Below are 16,848 nucleotides of genomic sequence, written 5' to 3'. Positions count from 1 at the left end.
AAGTTACTTATGCTCTTATAGACCTCTATGAATAAATAAGAACATGATGGTAAGCCTTCATTCAGTGGAAAATACTCCGCTAAGCGCTTCTAAATGTTCTAACGTGACCACCCTGCTAAGGGACACAGGAAAGTTAGAGGGGCTTGCAGTTGTGTCTTTCCTGTCCCCCGAGTGGAAGAGGAGAGAGGGCTGGACTTCCTTTCCCCCGGTGGGGGCGGGGGAGGCTCTAGGAAAATCATTTCTCTGGAGAGCAGGCCTTTGTTGAGGGGAACAGGAGACCGAGAGGATTCCCAGCCAGTGATTTCTCTTTCCTTTCCTCTGCTGGAAGCACCAGGAGTTTGTTTTCTCATCTTCACAGTGAGAACCTGGTGAAGGTTTCTCCCGAAGGTAACACTCACAAAAGCATGTGGCCCCCAAAGACAGGATACCTTGCAGTTTTTCGATCTCAAGCTTATCCATATGGACCTGCCAGTAATTCTTCCATTTCAGCTTCAGTGTTTCTACCAATACGAGCTTCAGCTGTGCTTTAAACTCTTACATTTCTGCTCCCAGTCATCCAGGGTCTCTGTCTGGATCTAGGAAGAGTTGTTGCTTTTCAGTTTGTTTGGCACTTGTGTTGTAGTTGATGGAAGGTCAAGGCTGATGACCAGCCCAGCTGATCACATGTTGGATGGGAACCAGAACGTCCGCCAATACATGAATACGTATGTCACATCGTTAGAGGTACAGTGTCTCCCAAGGAAAGAGGCCCGAGAGATAATCACTGAAGAAGAACATTGGAGCACACTTTTGAACAATTTAACTCGATACATTCTAAGACGAAAGCAGAAATAAAGTCAGTGAAATGACTAAATACCTGGGAATGTGACTTCATGTATTAAAGAGAATCATTTTGGGGTCTCCTTCCGTCCTCCTTACTAATTGTTACAAATTTGAATATGCAGACAACGATCACGTGATTTGCACTCAGGCATCTTTCTAGAGGCACAATCACTCCATTGCTTCTCTTGAGACTGAGATGAAGTCCCCGGATGGAACTTTTGTCCTCTAGTGAAAGGTTCTTGCTGGAGTGTCCGGGTGTGTGCTTTTAAGGCAGGTGTCCCGGGTTCCGGCTGTCCCTGGAGCCCCGTGCAGTTTGTCCAGCAGGATCGGGTTCCAGGCAGCAGATGGCAATTTGTGAGGAACTTGGAAGGTCTGCCAGAGCAGCTCCTGGGGACAGAGGTGGCCTGGGCCTCCTGCAACCGGCAGCCACCCACCCTCTCCCCGGGGGAGATGCCCCTCAGTCAGGAGAACTGGGACGTCCTCCTGATCTGTGTCAGAAGCAGTAGGTCTTCCTATGAAGCCGCCCATGGCCGGGATGCAGGTCAGAGCCCAGAAAGGAGATGCGGCCACAGGGATCCAGCAGGAGGCCCGCAGAGGGGGTGCGCGCTGGGCACCTGAGGGGTCTGGTGGCCTGGGTGACGAGCGAGGGGGGCGTCTTGGGCCCTAGTTCCTCTCAAGTTCTTTCTCACACGTCTTTTAATACAAAACCGTTTTCATTTTCTGAATGTTCCTGTATACGTTTTATTCTTCTTAAGTTTTTTTCCTTTCTTTATGTAAGCCTTAGATTAGAGTGGATTAGATTGGAAAACATTAACCCTATGAATTATTCATTTCACTATTTCATTGAAATTTAAGTTGCCCCAGTACTTCCAATGTTTCAGCGTAAAGGGATCCAAAGCTTTCAAATGACGGAAATCTTTTGTGTTACGATCAAAAGCAGGTAGGTGTTGTTCTCCTTGCTCAGGACATACTTTTACCTCCGAGCCTGAGCTCTGTTGTTGTGATTTTTATTTTTTGCGCATCAGCCAAGGTGCCTGGTCCCTTTGGGTCAGCGTGCCCATAGCCCTGTGTGTGACACCTGGCTCCCCTCGCTCACTCTCGCTTTCTCTGTAACTGGCCGCCAGGAGTCAGCTCATCATAGTTCCAGCTTTGAGCAAAATTTTATTGGAGGGTGGCTGCTTTTGTCCCCCAAATAATCAACTGTCCGCGACCCAAGCTTGTTTCTGTCACCAATTCCTTCTCTTTCTGTCAGGTGCTCAAGAGTCAGATTTTTCCATAGCTTCCAGAGGACACAAACGTTCTGCACTTCATGTGTGTAGGGGGCACTGGTGTGGGTAAACTATCCTTTTTTTTTTTTTTAACCTTAAATAGCAACAGGAATTTTATTTTGCTAAATATTGATTTCTATGTGGAGTTCAGTTTATTAACCTGTGGAGTCCTTCTCATGCTCTCAGTTTCTGAGGCCGCAGGGGACTCAGTGTTGATTTTCCTGCTGCTGGAGGCTTGCACTGAAGTAACTAATAAGGCTTCCTGGGTTGGTGAGTCAGTTCTTTTCTCCTGAGCTATTTGGTTCATCGTGATCCATCTCACAGCCAAGATGTGGGGCGGGGAGGCCACATACTAGAGAAACTAACCCCTTTCTTTACTAGCTTGGAGTTTTTTTCATTGTATATGTTCTTTTTAATTTAGTAATTTTATAGGCACGGGTGGACTTCTCTTCTGAGTTCCTTTCTACTTCATCTTGAGGTCAGTACCAAAAGAGGGAAACAAGAATGCAAACAGGAAGGGCCTATACCATTATTTCCCATCAGTTTTGATACAGCATCTTTTTCTTTCTCCACTCAGCTTTCCTAGAAAGCTGTCACGGCATTGGGATGCACCGAGGCACCAGGAAATCAAAGGCAAATCTGACCGTGACGGCCGTGGAAACACTAGGGTGGCTCCCAGGTGAGGGGAAGCCAGCGGGAGCCCTTGGCTTCTGCTACCACCTTCCACCTGCTCACTGTGGTGCCTGCTTGCGAATTCCACCCAGCCCTCGCTAAGGTCAGTTCCATCTGCTTCCCCACATACTGGATGGTTTCCGTCCACAGAACAGCTTCCTGACCTTCCGCATAGTACGCATCAAAATGATAATAGATTATCATGGTAAGGAATGAAAGGTGCCATGCTTTAAAATAAGCACAACATTAAGCATGTGAACGTGATTTGCCAATACATCCAATCCATGTATCTATCCAGAGACACACATAGCGCAAAACGGAGAACTCTGCAGGAAAAGAAAAAAAAAAAAAACTTCACGTAATTCCCAATTCCCATTCTATTCTCCTGTTGCATTTCCGCAGGCACATCTCTCACAACTATTTGCTCCTTATACCTGAACTTCTCTTCTCTTATTCACTCATTCCCTCCCACCCTCCAATATGGTTTCTGTGAGTTCTTCCAAGCCAGCTCTCACCAAAGCTTCAATGCCCCCTTCATCCCAGTGCGGCGGGCACTTTACATCCACATTTTACAATGATGCAATTCTTTGAAGCCATTTCAGTCCTTGAAATCGACTTTTACCGATATTCTCTCTTACCCTACTACCTCATGGCCATTCTGTCTCTGTTTCTGTTGTGGCTCTTTTCTCCCTTTACCATCTGAAGTTTCGAGGAATCGATCTGAAGTTCTTTGCTCGTGCTCTCCTCTTCCCGTGTGACCGCTTCTGTTTTAAGGCTGTCAGTTAATGGAGTTGCTTGTAAATTGCAGACTCAATATCCATTTTCCAAAGAATATTCGCACTTGGAAGTCCACCAGTCAATTATAGGAGATATCTACGGCTTTGGTTTCTGTTTCCTGGCATGCTTTCCTGCAGATTCTGCTGAGAGAACTCCATTTTCCCCCTTCTCCTCATTATACCGTTTAATATAACTGATATAAATTCAGTGTGATTATTGTCTTTAGGTTGCTTTCTCCACAAAACTCACTGGTGCAAAAGCAGAACTGGATTTGTTATGTCCACCCCTATCCTGACAGCCGCATACAGACTGGCTTAGAGAAAGGCTATTTTTAATGTATAACGTGAATAATGTAATGAGTAAGTGAATTGCACAATCCATTCTTTCATCAGAGTTGTTTCTTTTTTAAATGATAAACAAAGACAAGAATTTTTCTATAGAAAATATTTAATAAAGAAAAAAATAAGTTGAATAAATATAAAGAATATATTTTTCTCTTAACCACAAAGTGAAAGTACATCATTATTATTCAAATATGATTTAAATCTTATAAATAGTTAAGTAAATAAGTAAATTGTGAAATAGATCAGCAAGGTCATCGGAAAGTGACTAGTGCTTGTAGAGTTGACATGATGTACTTAATACTCCTGAAACTATGGACAGATTGATGCCATTCATGTCACAGCAGAATGGAGAAATGACAGTCTTTGACATGGCAGAACACGTGGATAGTGTGATACGATTAGTCAGCGAGAATCATTTCCATGTTGAACAGGTCTCATTTCTCGCTCCTTAATCTTTTCTGCAAGGCTATTGATGAATAATACAAGGATCTCATGATTTCTGCTCTGACGATCTCCCAGGCACAAGGGCTGTATTTCTTCTCTTGCAGATAGAGGGAGAGTCTTTGGAAGTAGTTCCTCAGGATGGAGTCCTCGGGATGAACGTCCTCGTTCGTGAGGGGAGCCTCTCCCTCCCCCGCCTCCTGCACGACACAGGCTTCCAGGCGGGTCAGCTGCCGATCAAGTCCCGTGCAGAATTCCTCCAGGAGGGTGGTGTTCCAAGCAGCAGACGAGGACGCCTCTGTGCAGAAGAAGTGGAAGATCTTCTGGTTCGTCACGTGCACCACAGAGAGGGCTTGGGCCTTGTGGGACCGGTCTCCACCAAACACGTCCTGGGGGAAGGCGAAGTCATTTCTGTCCTTCTGGCAGGAGCTGGCAGGGAGTCTCCTCATTTGTCCCAGGAGCGCCAAGGCCCTCCTGTTCAGCAGGCCGTGGGTCTGAGGCAGGTCACAGCCCAGAGAGCAGACGGAGTGGCAGCCCAGCGCCACCAGGGCCACCAAGAAGGAAGAGGGCAGCGCCATTGGGGATCTTGCAGATGCTGTTGGCCTGGCTGGGGTGGGCGACTCTGTGACCCGTGGCTCTAGGTCCTCTGAACATCTTCCCTGGTGCGCACCTCCTAAATGGGAACACATCAGTTTCCATTTTCTGAATCTCCTCTTACTTCCTACTTTTGTTTTCTGGTTTTCATTTTACATTCTCCAAATGGGTTTAGAGCAGTGCTTCTCAACCGTTTTATTTAATTATTGCCCCCTTCCCCTGACCCCTGAGCCCTTTTAGATTTTTTTTGCTAATTGAACCCCTCATGAAATTTTAATGACACAGTTATACTCTATATCTATTTATGTACTCTCTCTCTATCTATCCTTTATACATAGAAAAAGAGAGTGCCAAACTTCCTTTTTTATCCAAGGCAGGGTTAAAATTGATAAAAATTTTAAGCTAAAAGTAAATTTAAAAGTTATTACCATTTTATTTATCTCTATAGCTAATTTGCAGAGCAAATTTTAACATATTTACGTGTATAAATAGTAATGTATTAAGTTACATATTCAAATTAATAATTATACAAAGACAATAATAATATACATGTAATGATATACTTAAAACGATTTTAAGAACTTCTAAAAACAATTGAAAAATTACAGTATTGTCTTAACATGTATTTTTAGGTCTTAACTTTTAATTTTGCTTCATATCAAAAAACAATTTTTAATTTCACTAGCAGCTAGATATTCATCAAGATATTCTCAACATCGATTTCTTTTCAGCAATTGACATAATTATAAATGAGTCGAATAACTTTAGTAGAATTAAATGATCAAATAGAAACTACTCGCATTTAGTTTTAGAGCCCAGTTCACGCTAAGGCTCCAACGTAAGCACCGTGGCGTCTTCTAAGTAAGGGAAGCCCACCTCTCCCAACACAGCTTTGAAATCTAGCAAATGATGGAGGGAGAGTCCTCTGGTGATCCATCTACTGGATGTAAGTTTTATTGCTCTTAACATGCATACATTTTGTATAACGTCCATGAACTCAGCATCAATACTTCACATAAGATACCCAAGAAACACCGAGAAGATACAAGGTGATGAGATAATAAATCCTAAGGAATAAGATTTGGTTGAATAGGGTTGATTTGAAGAGCAACGAACCATTGTAATACGTAAGATTTGTTCACTCCCCAAGAGCTAATTTTTGCACCGTTTGTAATGATATGGCCTACGAAAATAGGCAAGTAAGAAAACGTATTCACAGGCGCCTGGGTGGCTCAGTTGGTTAAGCGTCTGACTCTTGCTTTCAGCGCAGGTCATGATCTCACATTTTGTGAGTTTGAGCCCCTCGTCGGGCTCTGCGCTGACAGTGCAGAGCCTGCTTGGGACTCTCTTTCTCCCTGTCTCTCTATTCCTCCCCGCTTGTGCTCCCTCTCTCTCTCAAAAGAGATAATCTTAAAAAACATATATATTCAATTCGAATTTTCTTTTATATTTGCATTTAATTTCAAATTTCCCAGAGGACTTTCAGAAGTCCCAAACCAGATCTATTCTTAAAAAAAAAAGAAAAGAAAAGAAAAGAAAAGAAAAGAAAAGAAAGTTGTTTGTCCTAAATTCAGAAGTTTGTAAATATTGATTATTATCATGTGAAGAACTTTCTCTGAGCTCCCATCCTTAACTCTTTGGATTTTGCATAGGAAGTTACCCGGCCTAAGCCCTCCATAGACCAACTCTTTAAATGGAAGCTGTGTACCCATCTTGGACACACCAGCTCTTAGTCACGGGCTCTGTTACATTCACTCTGTTGTCCTCAGCACCGGGCCCTGAACACTGGCTCAGTAAGTCACTTTTACTGCAGGTGTCTCACTGATTTTCTCCTCCTACCAGAAGGCATTCGTGAATGACCATGCTAGTTTGCTTCATCAGGGCCATAGGTGCTGAGCAAGATTGTAGAGACAATGGCTGAAATTTCTGCTCTACTCTCCTGCTGTCCACGTGGCCTACTGAGATTATTGCTGAAGCCACTGGGATTTTATTTGCTTTCCTGCACACAGGGCTCTGGGACTCAGGCTGCCAAAACAGCACTATTTTCAGCCTTTGCCCAGCACGAGGAAGAACCCCCAGGTGTGGCCTCATCTCAAATCGCCCCTCAACGTGGTCATCACAGAAAACTAACCAGCCTGGCGTCCTGCACAGAACAACACATCGAAACTCCAACTCTCCCGGACCCCAGAGCTCACAGCCACCAGACCATTGATCCCCGGACTTGGTGGTGGGTCTTTACTGAAGCGCCAACGATCGAGCCTTCACCCTGAGCTTCTCTGGAGACAACTCAGAAAGAACATGAACCATTAGCTGCATGCTCCTATCTCCGTCTATTTCTGTGGGAGAGTAGGCTCCGTTTCAGTTTGATATGTAGAATTCGGAGAGGGCAGGGTGGGTAATAATCAGAGCTTCCCTTCCCATCAGAAAGCAAGGCTTTGGCTTCCTAATTCTAGGCGCCCTGTCCTTGCCTGCCAACCTGCCTCCTCACTCTTGTCACTCGGCACGGCTGTGTTCTATCTTCTAAATGGCGGGCATGGAGCCTTTAAGGAGCCGCTATGGTCAGACTGTTTGCATGTTATCTGTTGAAGTCCTAACTCCAAAGTGATGGTATTAGGTGGTGGGGCCTTTGGAAGGTAGTGCGAGAACAAGAGTGTAGCCCTCATGATGGAATTGGGGCCTTTATAAGAGACACCCCACTCTTGGATTTCCAGCCTGTAGAACTGTGACCAATAAATTACCGCTTTTTAAAAAAATTTTTTTAATATTTATATTTTGAGAGAGAAAGAGACACAGACAGGGGTGAGTGGGAGAGAGACTGAGAGAGAGGGAGACACAGAATCTGAAGCAGGCTCCAGGCTCTGAGCTGTCAGCGCAGAGCCCGACGCGGGGCTCAAACTCACAAACCACGAGATCATGACCTGAGCCAAAGTCGGACGTCCAACTGGCTCAGCCACCCAAGCACCCCAATAAATTACTGCTTTTTACAAGCTACCCAGGGTATGCTATTTTTTTAAGGCAGCCCAAACAGATTGAGCCCTGACCTGCTCTGTTTTCTCCTTAGAATACCTCCCTCCAGGGGTCTGTAAAATACTTAAGGGGAGAGACATCATCTTAGCCGGCTGTTTTTCTAGGCACCCAGTCTGGTCCACATCATTTCCAGAGCACAATCAATATTCATGAGGAAAACAAGCATGGTAATTACAGGAGAAAGAATACTACCAACAGAGGCTACAGAGATATGAATCATGTGATTTGCAAGGACAATAGATCTGAAGATCTTATATGAATTCCTCACGGTCCTACAGGGAACTTATAATGGAATAGCCTGTGAGGCATTTAAAAACAAAACAATACAAGAAGAAGAAGAAGAAGAAGAAGAAGAAGAAGAGAAGAATGAAAGAAATAAAAGAAAGAAAGAAAGAAAGAAAGAAAGAAAGAAAGAAAGAAAGAAAGAAAGATTTCTGTGTGTGGAAATTTCCTTCAAGTTTGTATTTTCAGTATTTAGAATATTAAGACGAGAATCACGGGTCTGGTCATCAATGGAAGACTCACTCTCCTCTTTTATTTCAGGGAGCCTCAAGTACCCGCAAGGAGCTACCTCATCATACCTTGCTCACCTCCCTCACATAATGATAACTGAATTTTACAAAGTGTTCCAAGACCTCATCTCCACACTTTCCAACATCAGCCTCTGGCAATAGATTGCAATGCTTCTTTCAGTGGATCAATGATGCTGTCAAGTCTAAAGAGTGACATCCATTGGACTGAATCTCCCCCCGGTTTAAACTGTGGAGTCAGACTTTGGGTCAGTCGTTTTGAGCTTTTCAAGAAAAAGTGTGCTGCCAACATACTGGCTATTGTTCCCCTTGAGAAAAGCATCAGTACAGGGGTGCCTTAGTGGCTCAGTCGGTTAAGCGGCTGACTTCGGCTCAGGGCATGATCTCGCAGTCTGTGGGTTCGAGCCCCGCATCAGGCTCTGTGCTGACAGCTCGGAGCCTGGAGCCTGTGTCTCCTTGTGTGTCTCCTTGTCTCTGACCCTCCCCCATTCATGCTCTGTCTCTCTCTGTCTCAAAAATAAGTAAACGTAAAGAAAAAAAAAGCATCAGTACAAATAATGTAACAGTGAAAACTCACTTTCACTGAACTCCTCTCTTCCACAGTCACCAGAGTAGAGTCTGTTTCCCAGTGGACGCACTTGATATTGACACTTAGGCAGCCCATGAGAATACATTCGGACCAGACAAATGGTGGTGGAAGTGATACTGTCCTGTGGGGTCTAGCCTTGACCCTTGAAAACCTCCCATGTGATCTTCCATATTGTTTCCCTTTACAACTAACTGGAATAGACTCAAGCATCCCACACCCATTTGGAGTCCTGTGCTGAATATGGTCAAGGCACAGAATGGAAGGGCCTCGTGTCCTTGAGTCACTGTTTGAAGATGAGCCAACCAGAAGAGACATGTGAGCAGGAACTCCTGCACGGTTCTCTTCTAGTTTTCTATAGATCTGGTACAACAGCTGGCATTCACTTACTGACAAATGTCTTTCAGAAAATACTATCCCCAAACACCTCTCCACTTAGAATTTGGACTTTACATTTTGGAAATCGCAAATACGCCCCAAACCTCGATCAGATTTTAAAATTACATCACAAGATCATTTACTTACGGAAATAGATCATGTTCTTCTCCTAAACATGTCTTCTATACTTTTTTTTTTTTTTAAGTTCATGATTTTGGAGACCCTAGGTGGCTCACTGGATGAAGCCTCCCACTCTTGGTCTCAGCTCAGGTCATGGTATCAGACTTGACTTCCAGGTCCCCCTCTGGCTCCGTGTGGGCAGGGCAGAGCTTACCTGAGATTCTCTCTCTCTCCTATCCTCTCTGCCCCTCCCCTGCTCCCGCTGTCTCTGTCTCTCTCAAAATAAATAAATAAACTTAATTTTTTTTTTAAGTTCACGGTTTTGGTTTCAGATATTTCTCACCTGCTACCCAGGTAGAGCGACTGTGTGTCTTTTCCTTCATATACCGATGGATGCTTTAGAAGTACTTCTAGGCCACAATTCCCAAACACGGGCTGGATTGTCTTCTTCCGGGGGCTCCAGGTGTTCCAGGCTGCGATCCAGGCTAGACAGGAGGGTAAGGAGGTGGGCGTCGCCCCAAGCAGCGCGGCTGTCGTCTGTGCTGAAGAGGCTGAGATCTGCTGGAGCATGTGATGGTGGAAACAGGTGGTTTGTGCCTCCTGCACTTGGGCGATATAGCCTCTTTCCCAAGGAAGTCTGAAACAGGAGGTTCTGTCATTCAGACATGTGTGAGAGGGACTCCTTTTCAACTGTCTCAAAAGTAGGAGGATGTCCCTGTTTCCTGGGCTCTGGAGCCAAGGCAGGTCTCCAGAAAGGGAGCAGGCAGGGATGCTGCAGAGCCTGACTAACCACAGATCTGGGCCATTGACGATTTCGGTGGTTCTCCAGGCAGCCGGCAGGTGGCGCTCGGCCGTCCTTTTCGGAAGTGGCTTTAGGGCAAAGAAGCTGTGACTTTGAAACAGAAAGCGGAGCGTCGGGGCAGCTTCTGGGCACCTTCGGGGGACTCCAGGCTGAGCCCTTCCAAGAGCGCCAGGGCAAAGCGAGGGCTGAGGCGCTCTGGGCGCCAACTGTGTGCTGCTTTTATAGTCCCCGCAAAGCCCTGCTTCTCCCCGCCCTTAGCGCCTGGCGGGCACCTCCTCTGTGCTTCCTCCGCCAGGAACATCCTCCACGGGGAGGGAGGCGTGGACCTTGAGTTTTCTGGGCTCCCTGTGTCCCGAACTCTCCTTTTGCGCCGAGAGTGCAGCCGGACCATTTTTTCCAACAATCGTTTCCTAAACGAACTGGAGGCTCCGAACCCACGTGAGCGCGTTGAATCGCCCTGTCAGCCTAGGGTAGCGTGTGAGCCTGAGGCCGCGGCCGAGACCGGCTGGGACAGGATTGGGGGGTAAGAGGGTACGGAGGACAGGGCCCGAAGGCAGGAAGATGGGAGGGTGGGAGGAGGGGGCAATGGAGCGATGGGATGAGCGGACAGTGGGACGTTAGCGCGATGGGACGACGGGGTGATCAGGCATCGGAATCAAGGGACGACGGGACTGTGGGACGATGGGACGATGGGACGATGGGACGATGGGGTGATGGGACGATGGGCGTTGGGACGATGGGACGATGGGCGATGGACCGAAGGAACGATGGGCGATGGGGCGATGGGACGATGGGGCGATGGGCGTTGGGACGATGGGCGATGGGACAATGGGACGATGGGGCGATGGGCGATGGCGATGGGGCTTTGGGACGATGGGGCGATGGGACGATGAGCTATGGCGATGGGGCTTTGGGACGATGGGGCGATGGGAGGATGGGAAGATGGGACGAAGGGACGATGGAGCGATGGGACGGTGGAGCGATGGGACGGTGGGGCGATGGGACGGTGCGGCGGTGGGGCGATGGGAACATGGGATGATGGGACGATGGGGCGATGGAAAGTTGGGACGATGGGACGGTGGAGCGATGGGGCGGTGGGACGATGCGGCGGTGGGGCGATGGGAACATGGGACGATGGGGCGAAGGGACGATGGGACAGTGCAGCGGTGGGACGGTGGGACGATGGGGCGATGGGCGATGGCAATGGGGCTTTGGGACGATGGGACGATGGGCTATGGCGATGGGGCTTTGGACGATGGGGCGATGGGAGGATGGGAAGATGGGACGAAGGGACGATGGAGCGATGGGACGGTGGAGCGATGGGACGATGGGCGATGGCGATGGGGCTTTGGGACGATGGGGCGATGGGCGATGGCGATGGGGCTTTGGGACGATGGGCGATGGCGATGGGGCTTTGGGACGATGGGGCGATGGGACGATGGGGCGATGGGACGATGGGCGATGGCGATGGGGCTTTGGGACGATGGGGCGATGGGGCGATGGAACGATGGGACGATGGGCGATGGAAAGTTGGGACGATGGGCGATGGGGCTTTGGGACGATGGGAGGATGGGACGAAGGGACGATGTGGCGATGTGGCGATGGGACGATGGGACGGTGGAGCGATGGGGCGGTGGGGCGATGGGAACATGGGACGATGGGGCGATGGGGCGATGGAAAGTTGGGGCGATGGGGCTTTTGGGACGTTGGGACAATGGGACGATGGGAAGATGGGACGATGGAGCGATGGGACGGTGGAGCGATGGGGCGATGGGACGGTGGGATGGTGCGGCGGTGGGGCGATGGGAACATGGGACGATGGAGCGATGGGGCGATAGGACGATGGGCGATGGCGATGGGGCTTTGGGACGATGGGGCGATGGGAGGATGGGACGATGGGAAGATGGGACGAAGGGACGATGGGGCGATGGGACGATGGGCGATGGCGATGGGGCTTTTGGACGATGGGGCGATGGGAGGATGGGACGAAGGGACGATGGGACGATGGGGCGATGGAGCGATGGGACGATGGGACGGTGGAGCGATGGGGCGATGGGACGGTGGGATGGTGCGGCGGTGGGGCGATGGGAACATGGGACGATGGGGCGATGGGACGATGGGCGATGGCGATGGGGCTTTGGGACGATGGGACGATGGGAAGATGGGACGAAGGGATTATGGGACGGTGGGGCGATGGGAACATGGGACGATGGGGCGATGGAAAGTTGGGACGATGGGCGATGGGGCTTTGGGACGATGGGAGGATGGGAGGAAGGGACGTTGGGACGGTGGAGCGATGGGGCGGTGGGACGGTGGGGCGATGGGAACATGGGACGATGGGGCGATGGAAAGTTGGGACGATGGGGCGATGGGGCTTTGGGAGGATGGGACGGTGGGGCGATGGGAACATGGGACGATGGGGCGATGGAAAGTTGGGACGATGGGAAGATGGGCGATGGGGCTTTGGGACGATGGGAGGATGGGACGAAGGGACGATGGGGCGATGGGACGGTGGAGCGATGGGGCGATGGGACGGTGTGGCGGTGGGACAATGGGAACATGGGACGATGGGACCATGGGGCGATGGAAAGTTGGGGCGATGGGGCTTTGGGACGATGGGAGGATGGGAAGATGGGACGAAGGGACGATGGGACGATGGGGTGATGGAGCGATGGGGCGATGGGACGGTGGGATGGTGCGGTGGTGGGGCGATGGGAACATGGGAGGATGGCACGATGGGTGATGACGATGGGGCTTTGGGACGATGGGAAGATGGGACGAAGGGACGATGGGGCGATGGGATGATGGGACAGTGGAGCGATGGGGCGGTGGGGCGATGGGAACATGGGAGGATGGGGCGATGGGACGATGGGGGGATGGAAAGTTGGGACGATGGGCGATGGGGCTTTGGGAGGATGGGAAGATGGGACGAAGGGACGATGGAGGGATGGGACGGTGGGGCGATGGGAACATGGGACGATGGGGAGATGGGACGATGGAAAGTTGGGACGATGGGCAATTTTGCGATGGGGCTTTGGGACGATGGGACGGTGGAGCGATGGGGCGGTGGGACGGTGCGGCGGTGGGGCGATGGGAACATGGGACGATGGGACGATGGGGCGATGGAAAGTTGGGACGATGGGACGGTGGAGCGATGGGGCGGTGGGGCGATGGCGATGGGGCTTTGGGACGATGGGGCGATGGGACGATGGGCTATGGCGATGGGGCTTTGGGACGATGGGGCGATGGGAGGATGGGACGAAGGGACGATGGAGCGATGGGACGGTGGGGCGATGGGACGGTGCGGCGGTGGGGCGATGGGAACATGGGATGATGGGACGATGGGGCGATGGAAAGTTGGGACGATGGGACGGTGGAGCGATGGGGCGGTGGGACGATGCGGCGGTGGGGCGATGGGACGATGGGGCGATGGAAAGTTGGGACGATGGGACGGTGGAGCGATGGGGCCGTGGGACGATGCGGCGGTGGGGCGATGGGAACATGGGACGATGGGACGATGGGACAGTGCAGCGGTGGGACGGTGGGGCGATGGGCGATGGCGATGGGGCTTTGGGACGATGGGGCGATGGGAGGATGGGAAGATGGGACGAAGGGACGATGGAGCGATGGGACGGTGGAGCGATGGGACGGTGGGGCGATGGGACGGTGCGGCGGTGGGGCGATGGGAACATGGGATGATGGGACGATGGGGCGATGGAAAGTTGGGACGATGGGACGGTGGAGCGATGGGGCGGTGGGACGATGCAGCGGTGGGGCGATGGGAACATGGGACGATGGGGCAGTGGGACGATGGGGCGATGCGGCGATGGGACGCGCCTGGACCAAAGCATGGATACAGTCGTGGGAGCCAGTCGTGCGCCGCCAGCATCGGGATGCTCTCTGTGAGGAAGTCGGGCACCCAGTAGCATTCTGCTGACTTCCAGCAACAGTGGCCAGCGTCGGAATCAAGGGACGACGGGACTGTGGGATGATGGGACGATGGGACGAAGGGACGATGGGACGATGGGACTATGGGGCGATGGGACGATGGGGCGATGGGACTATGGGACTATGGGGCGATGGGACTATGGGACTATGGGGCGATGGGGCGATGGGGCGATGGGACGCTCCTGGACCAAAGCGCTGATACAGTCGTGGGAGCCAGTCGCGTGCCGCCAGCATCTGGAAGCTCTTTGCGAGGAAGTGTGGCGCCCACTCGCGTTCTGCTGACTTCTAGCAACGTTGGCCACCCGGAAGTCGGTGCGCAGGCGTGAACAGATTGCACTTTGCAAAAGAGGAATTGAGAATCTCGCACAGCACTGTCGTCAACTGGGTCACCATGACGTATTTGATAGTAAATATTACATTAAAATATTAGACATAAGATATTAAACATTCTCATATTAAGATATTCAACCGCTATTTTCGTGAACTTTTTGCAGTGGGATTGAATGCATATTTACCGCAAAACCACAATTGAATATAACTTTACTCTTCCACCATTGATGGAAACAAACTCAATATAGTGGAATTACTTCTTCTTTTCAGTTGGTAGAACTGTACGTTTGACAATTTCTTGTGTCTCCCTGACAAACTTCATGTCATTTTTATTTAACTCCTGGTTAATGAAACATCTCTCCCAGTATTCCAACTTGACTCTATGGTTAAAGAGGAAGGGTGGTGTTGTGCACAAGCATTCAGCACATTTAGCAGGTGAGATCTTTGTATTTTCTTTGGCAAGAAATTCCTAGACTGAATGGAATTTGCCAAAATTTCATATGCACTGTGGCTCCTTTGAAGACTCAGGAACTTGCACGTGCAAGGTCAGTTCTCCTCTGTATTTAACATGTTGATATTTTGTACCTCATGGATGTTCTGCATTAACTTACATTTTAAAGTATTGCATTAAGGTATTTATCTTGATTACTTAGATTTGGTGCCTCTTTAAATTTAGTACTTGAAGGAAGTACTCACCTACTTTACCCAAATACTGACCCAGGAAATAGCTTTTGAATTAGGGCTGTGAAAGTCAATGGCTGAACATCTAGGAATGTCCCATTTCTCATCACCCTCTCCTTCATAATTTTTAAAACTGGTTTCCTCGTTTCTACAAATGTTGTCTTCTCCACTGTGCCTTCAAAACTATCACCGGAAGTGGTCTGAAGGTGAGTGAGCCTGAGGGAAGGAGCTCTGACCGCTTTATACTATTCACAGAGCAGCCATTTCTGTCAGACAACTTTCAAGAGGCTGGTTCCCCGCAAAGACCTTCTTTGCGCTGTGAGATCTCTCTCCTTTATGTTCCAGGTACTGACCCCAGAGGGGAAACTTGGGCTCTGCTCCTTCACAGTCCTGCAGACACTGCCCTCTCCAGGAGTGTCCAGGGTGCGGAGAGGGGCCCCATGCACACCCCTGAGGGTGTTAAGGGAGCTTCACTGAAAGCTTGAGCTGGTTTGGGTGAGTGTGGACTCTACCCAGCATTGGATGTCCTACTAGCCCTGCAGGCAGCGACCATTTACTGCGGTCCGGTGGACTCTCATCTGTGATCAGCCTAAAATTTGCAAACTTTATCTCATTTAGTCTTTACACTTTCCTGTGTGACCACTACTAATATCTCCACTTCTTTTTGAGGAGGAGATGAAAATCCGGTGTCATTTATCCTCCGGAGCCACAGGTGTCTTCAAAAGTGGGGCTTTCTGCTGCCCTCCAGTCCCTCCTCTTCCTCAGCTCTTAGTACGTGCCCTTAACTGCACTGACTGTGCTGGTGCCTCATTAATCTGAACCATGTCTTTAATGTCTGCCTTCCTTGTTCCCTGGAGGGCAGTCACCATCCCTGTCTTGCCTTCTGTGAGTCCACATGGCCACACACTGCCTTCCGCGTGTTGTGCAGGCGGCACCTTCTGGGGGACAGGATGCAGAGAACTCTGTGAGTTAACCCTTGAAGTTCACCTTTATGCCTCTGTTATCTTCAGACTGTGTCAGAATATATGAGCCATGTCTCCTGTAAAGAGATAGGGGAGAATTCAAACTTAATGGAGAGCCCCTTACAAGGGAAATGCAGAGGGTTGGGGCAAGTTGTCTTCGAGTGCATTGGGAGAAGTGGAAGAATGGTACCTGGATCAAACCACTGAGCGTTCTTTTTAGAATTGAAAAACAGACATGGACGGAGAGTCGGGCTTTTACTTCAACCTGGGGTCTCATTTAGGTGAACGTATCCTATTGGACTGAGACTTCTATGATGTCCATGAGTGTGTTTGATCTGCAGCGTCACAATACAAAGGAAGTGTTGAGGTCATGACGTTGTCTGAAACCCTGACAAAAAGTGGAAAGAAGATCGGGATAAGAACCGAGGCGGCAGTCCCGGCCTAATGAAGAACCTCATGTGCAAGAAGGTGTTCAGAGCAGCTGGGTAAAGTCTCCCCCGGGTGGACTTGTGCGTCATCACGCCCGCCTGGGGCCTGCCAGCCTCTCCATGATGACACTGGAGACG

General features: G+C 49.8%; 1 protein-coding gene and 1 pseudogene across 1 annotated transcript; both read right to left on the bottom strand.

The window, feature by feature from the left end:
* Nucleotides 1–4,317: 4,317 nt before the first annotated feature.
* Nucleotides 4,318–4,917, bottom strand: LOC147574851 (interferon alpha-like). Its single transcript, XM_086684691.1, has one exon. It carries the CDS (start codon nt 4,900–4,902, stop codon nt 4,318–4,320), a length of 585 nt encoding a protein of 194 aa, XP_086540817.1. The 5' UTR covers nt 4,903–4,917.
* A 5,052-nt stretch (nt 4,918–9,969) lies between these two features.
* Nucleotides 9,970–10,752, bottom strand: LOC147574850 (interferon alpha-H-like; annotated as a pseudogene).
* Nucleotides 10,753–16,848: the final 6,096 nt, after the last annotated feature.

This window comes from Puma concolor, chromosome D4 (assembly GCF_028749965.1).
Source record: "Puma concolor isolate L17-30 chromosome D4, mPumCon1.1.hap2, whole genome shotgun sequence".
Classification (NCBI taxonomy): Eukaryota; Metazoa; Chordata; class Mammalia; order Carnivora; family Felidae; genus Puma; species Puma concolor.
The sequence above is the reverse complement of the archived record's forward strand: the minus strand, read 5'-3'. Positions and strand labels throughout refer to the sequence as shown.

Coding starts and splice junctions, on each gene's coding strand:
- LOC147574851 (XM_086684691.1), bottom strand. CDS start 4,902: ATGGCGCTGCCCTCTTCCTTCTTGGTGGCCCTGGTGGCGCTGGGCTGC.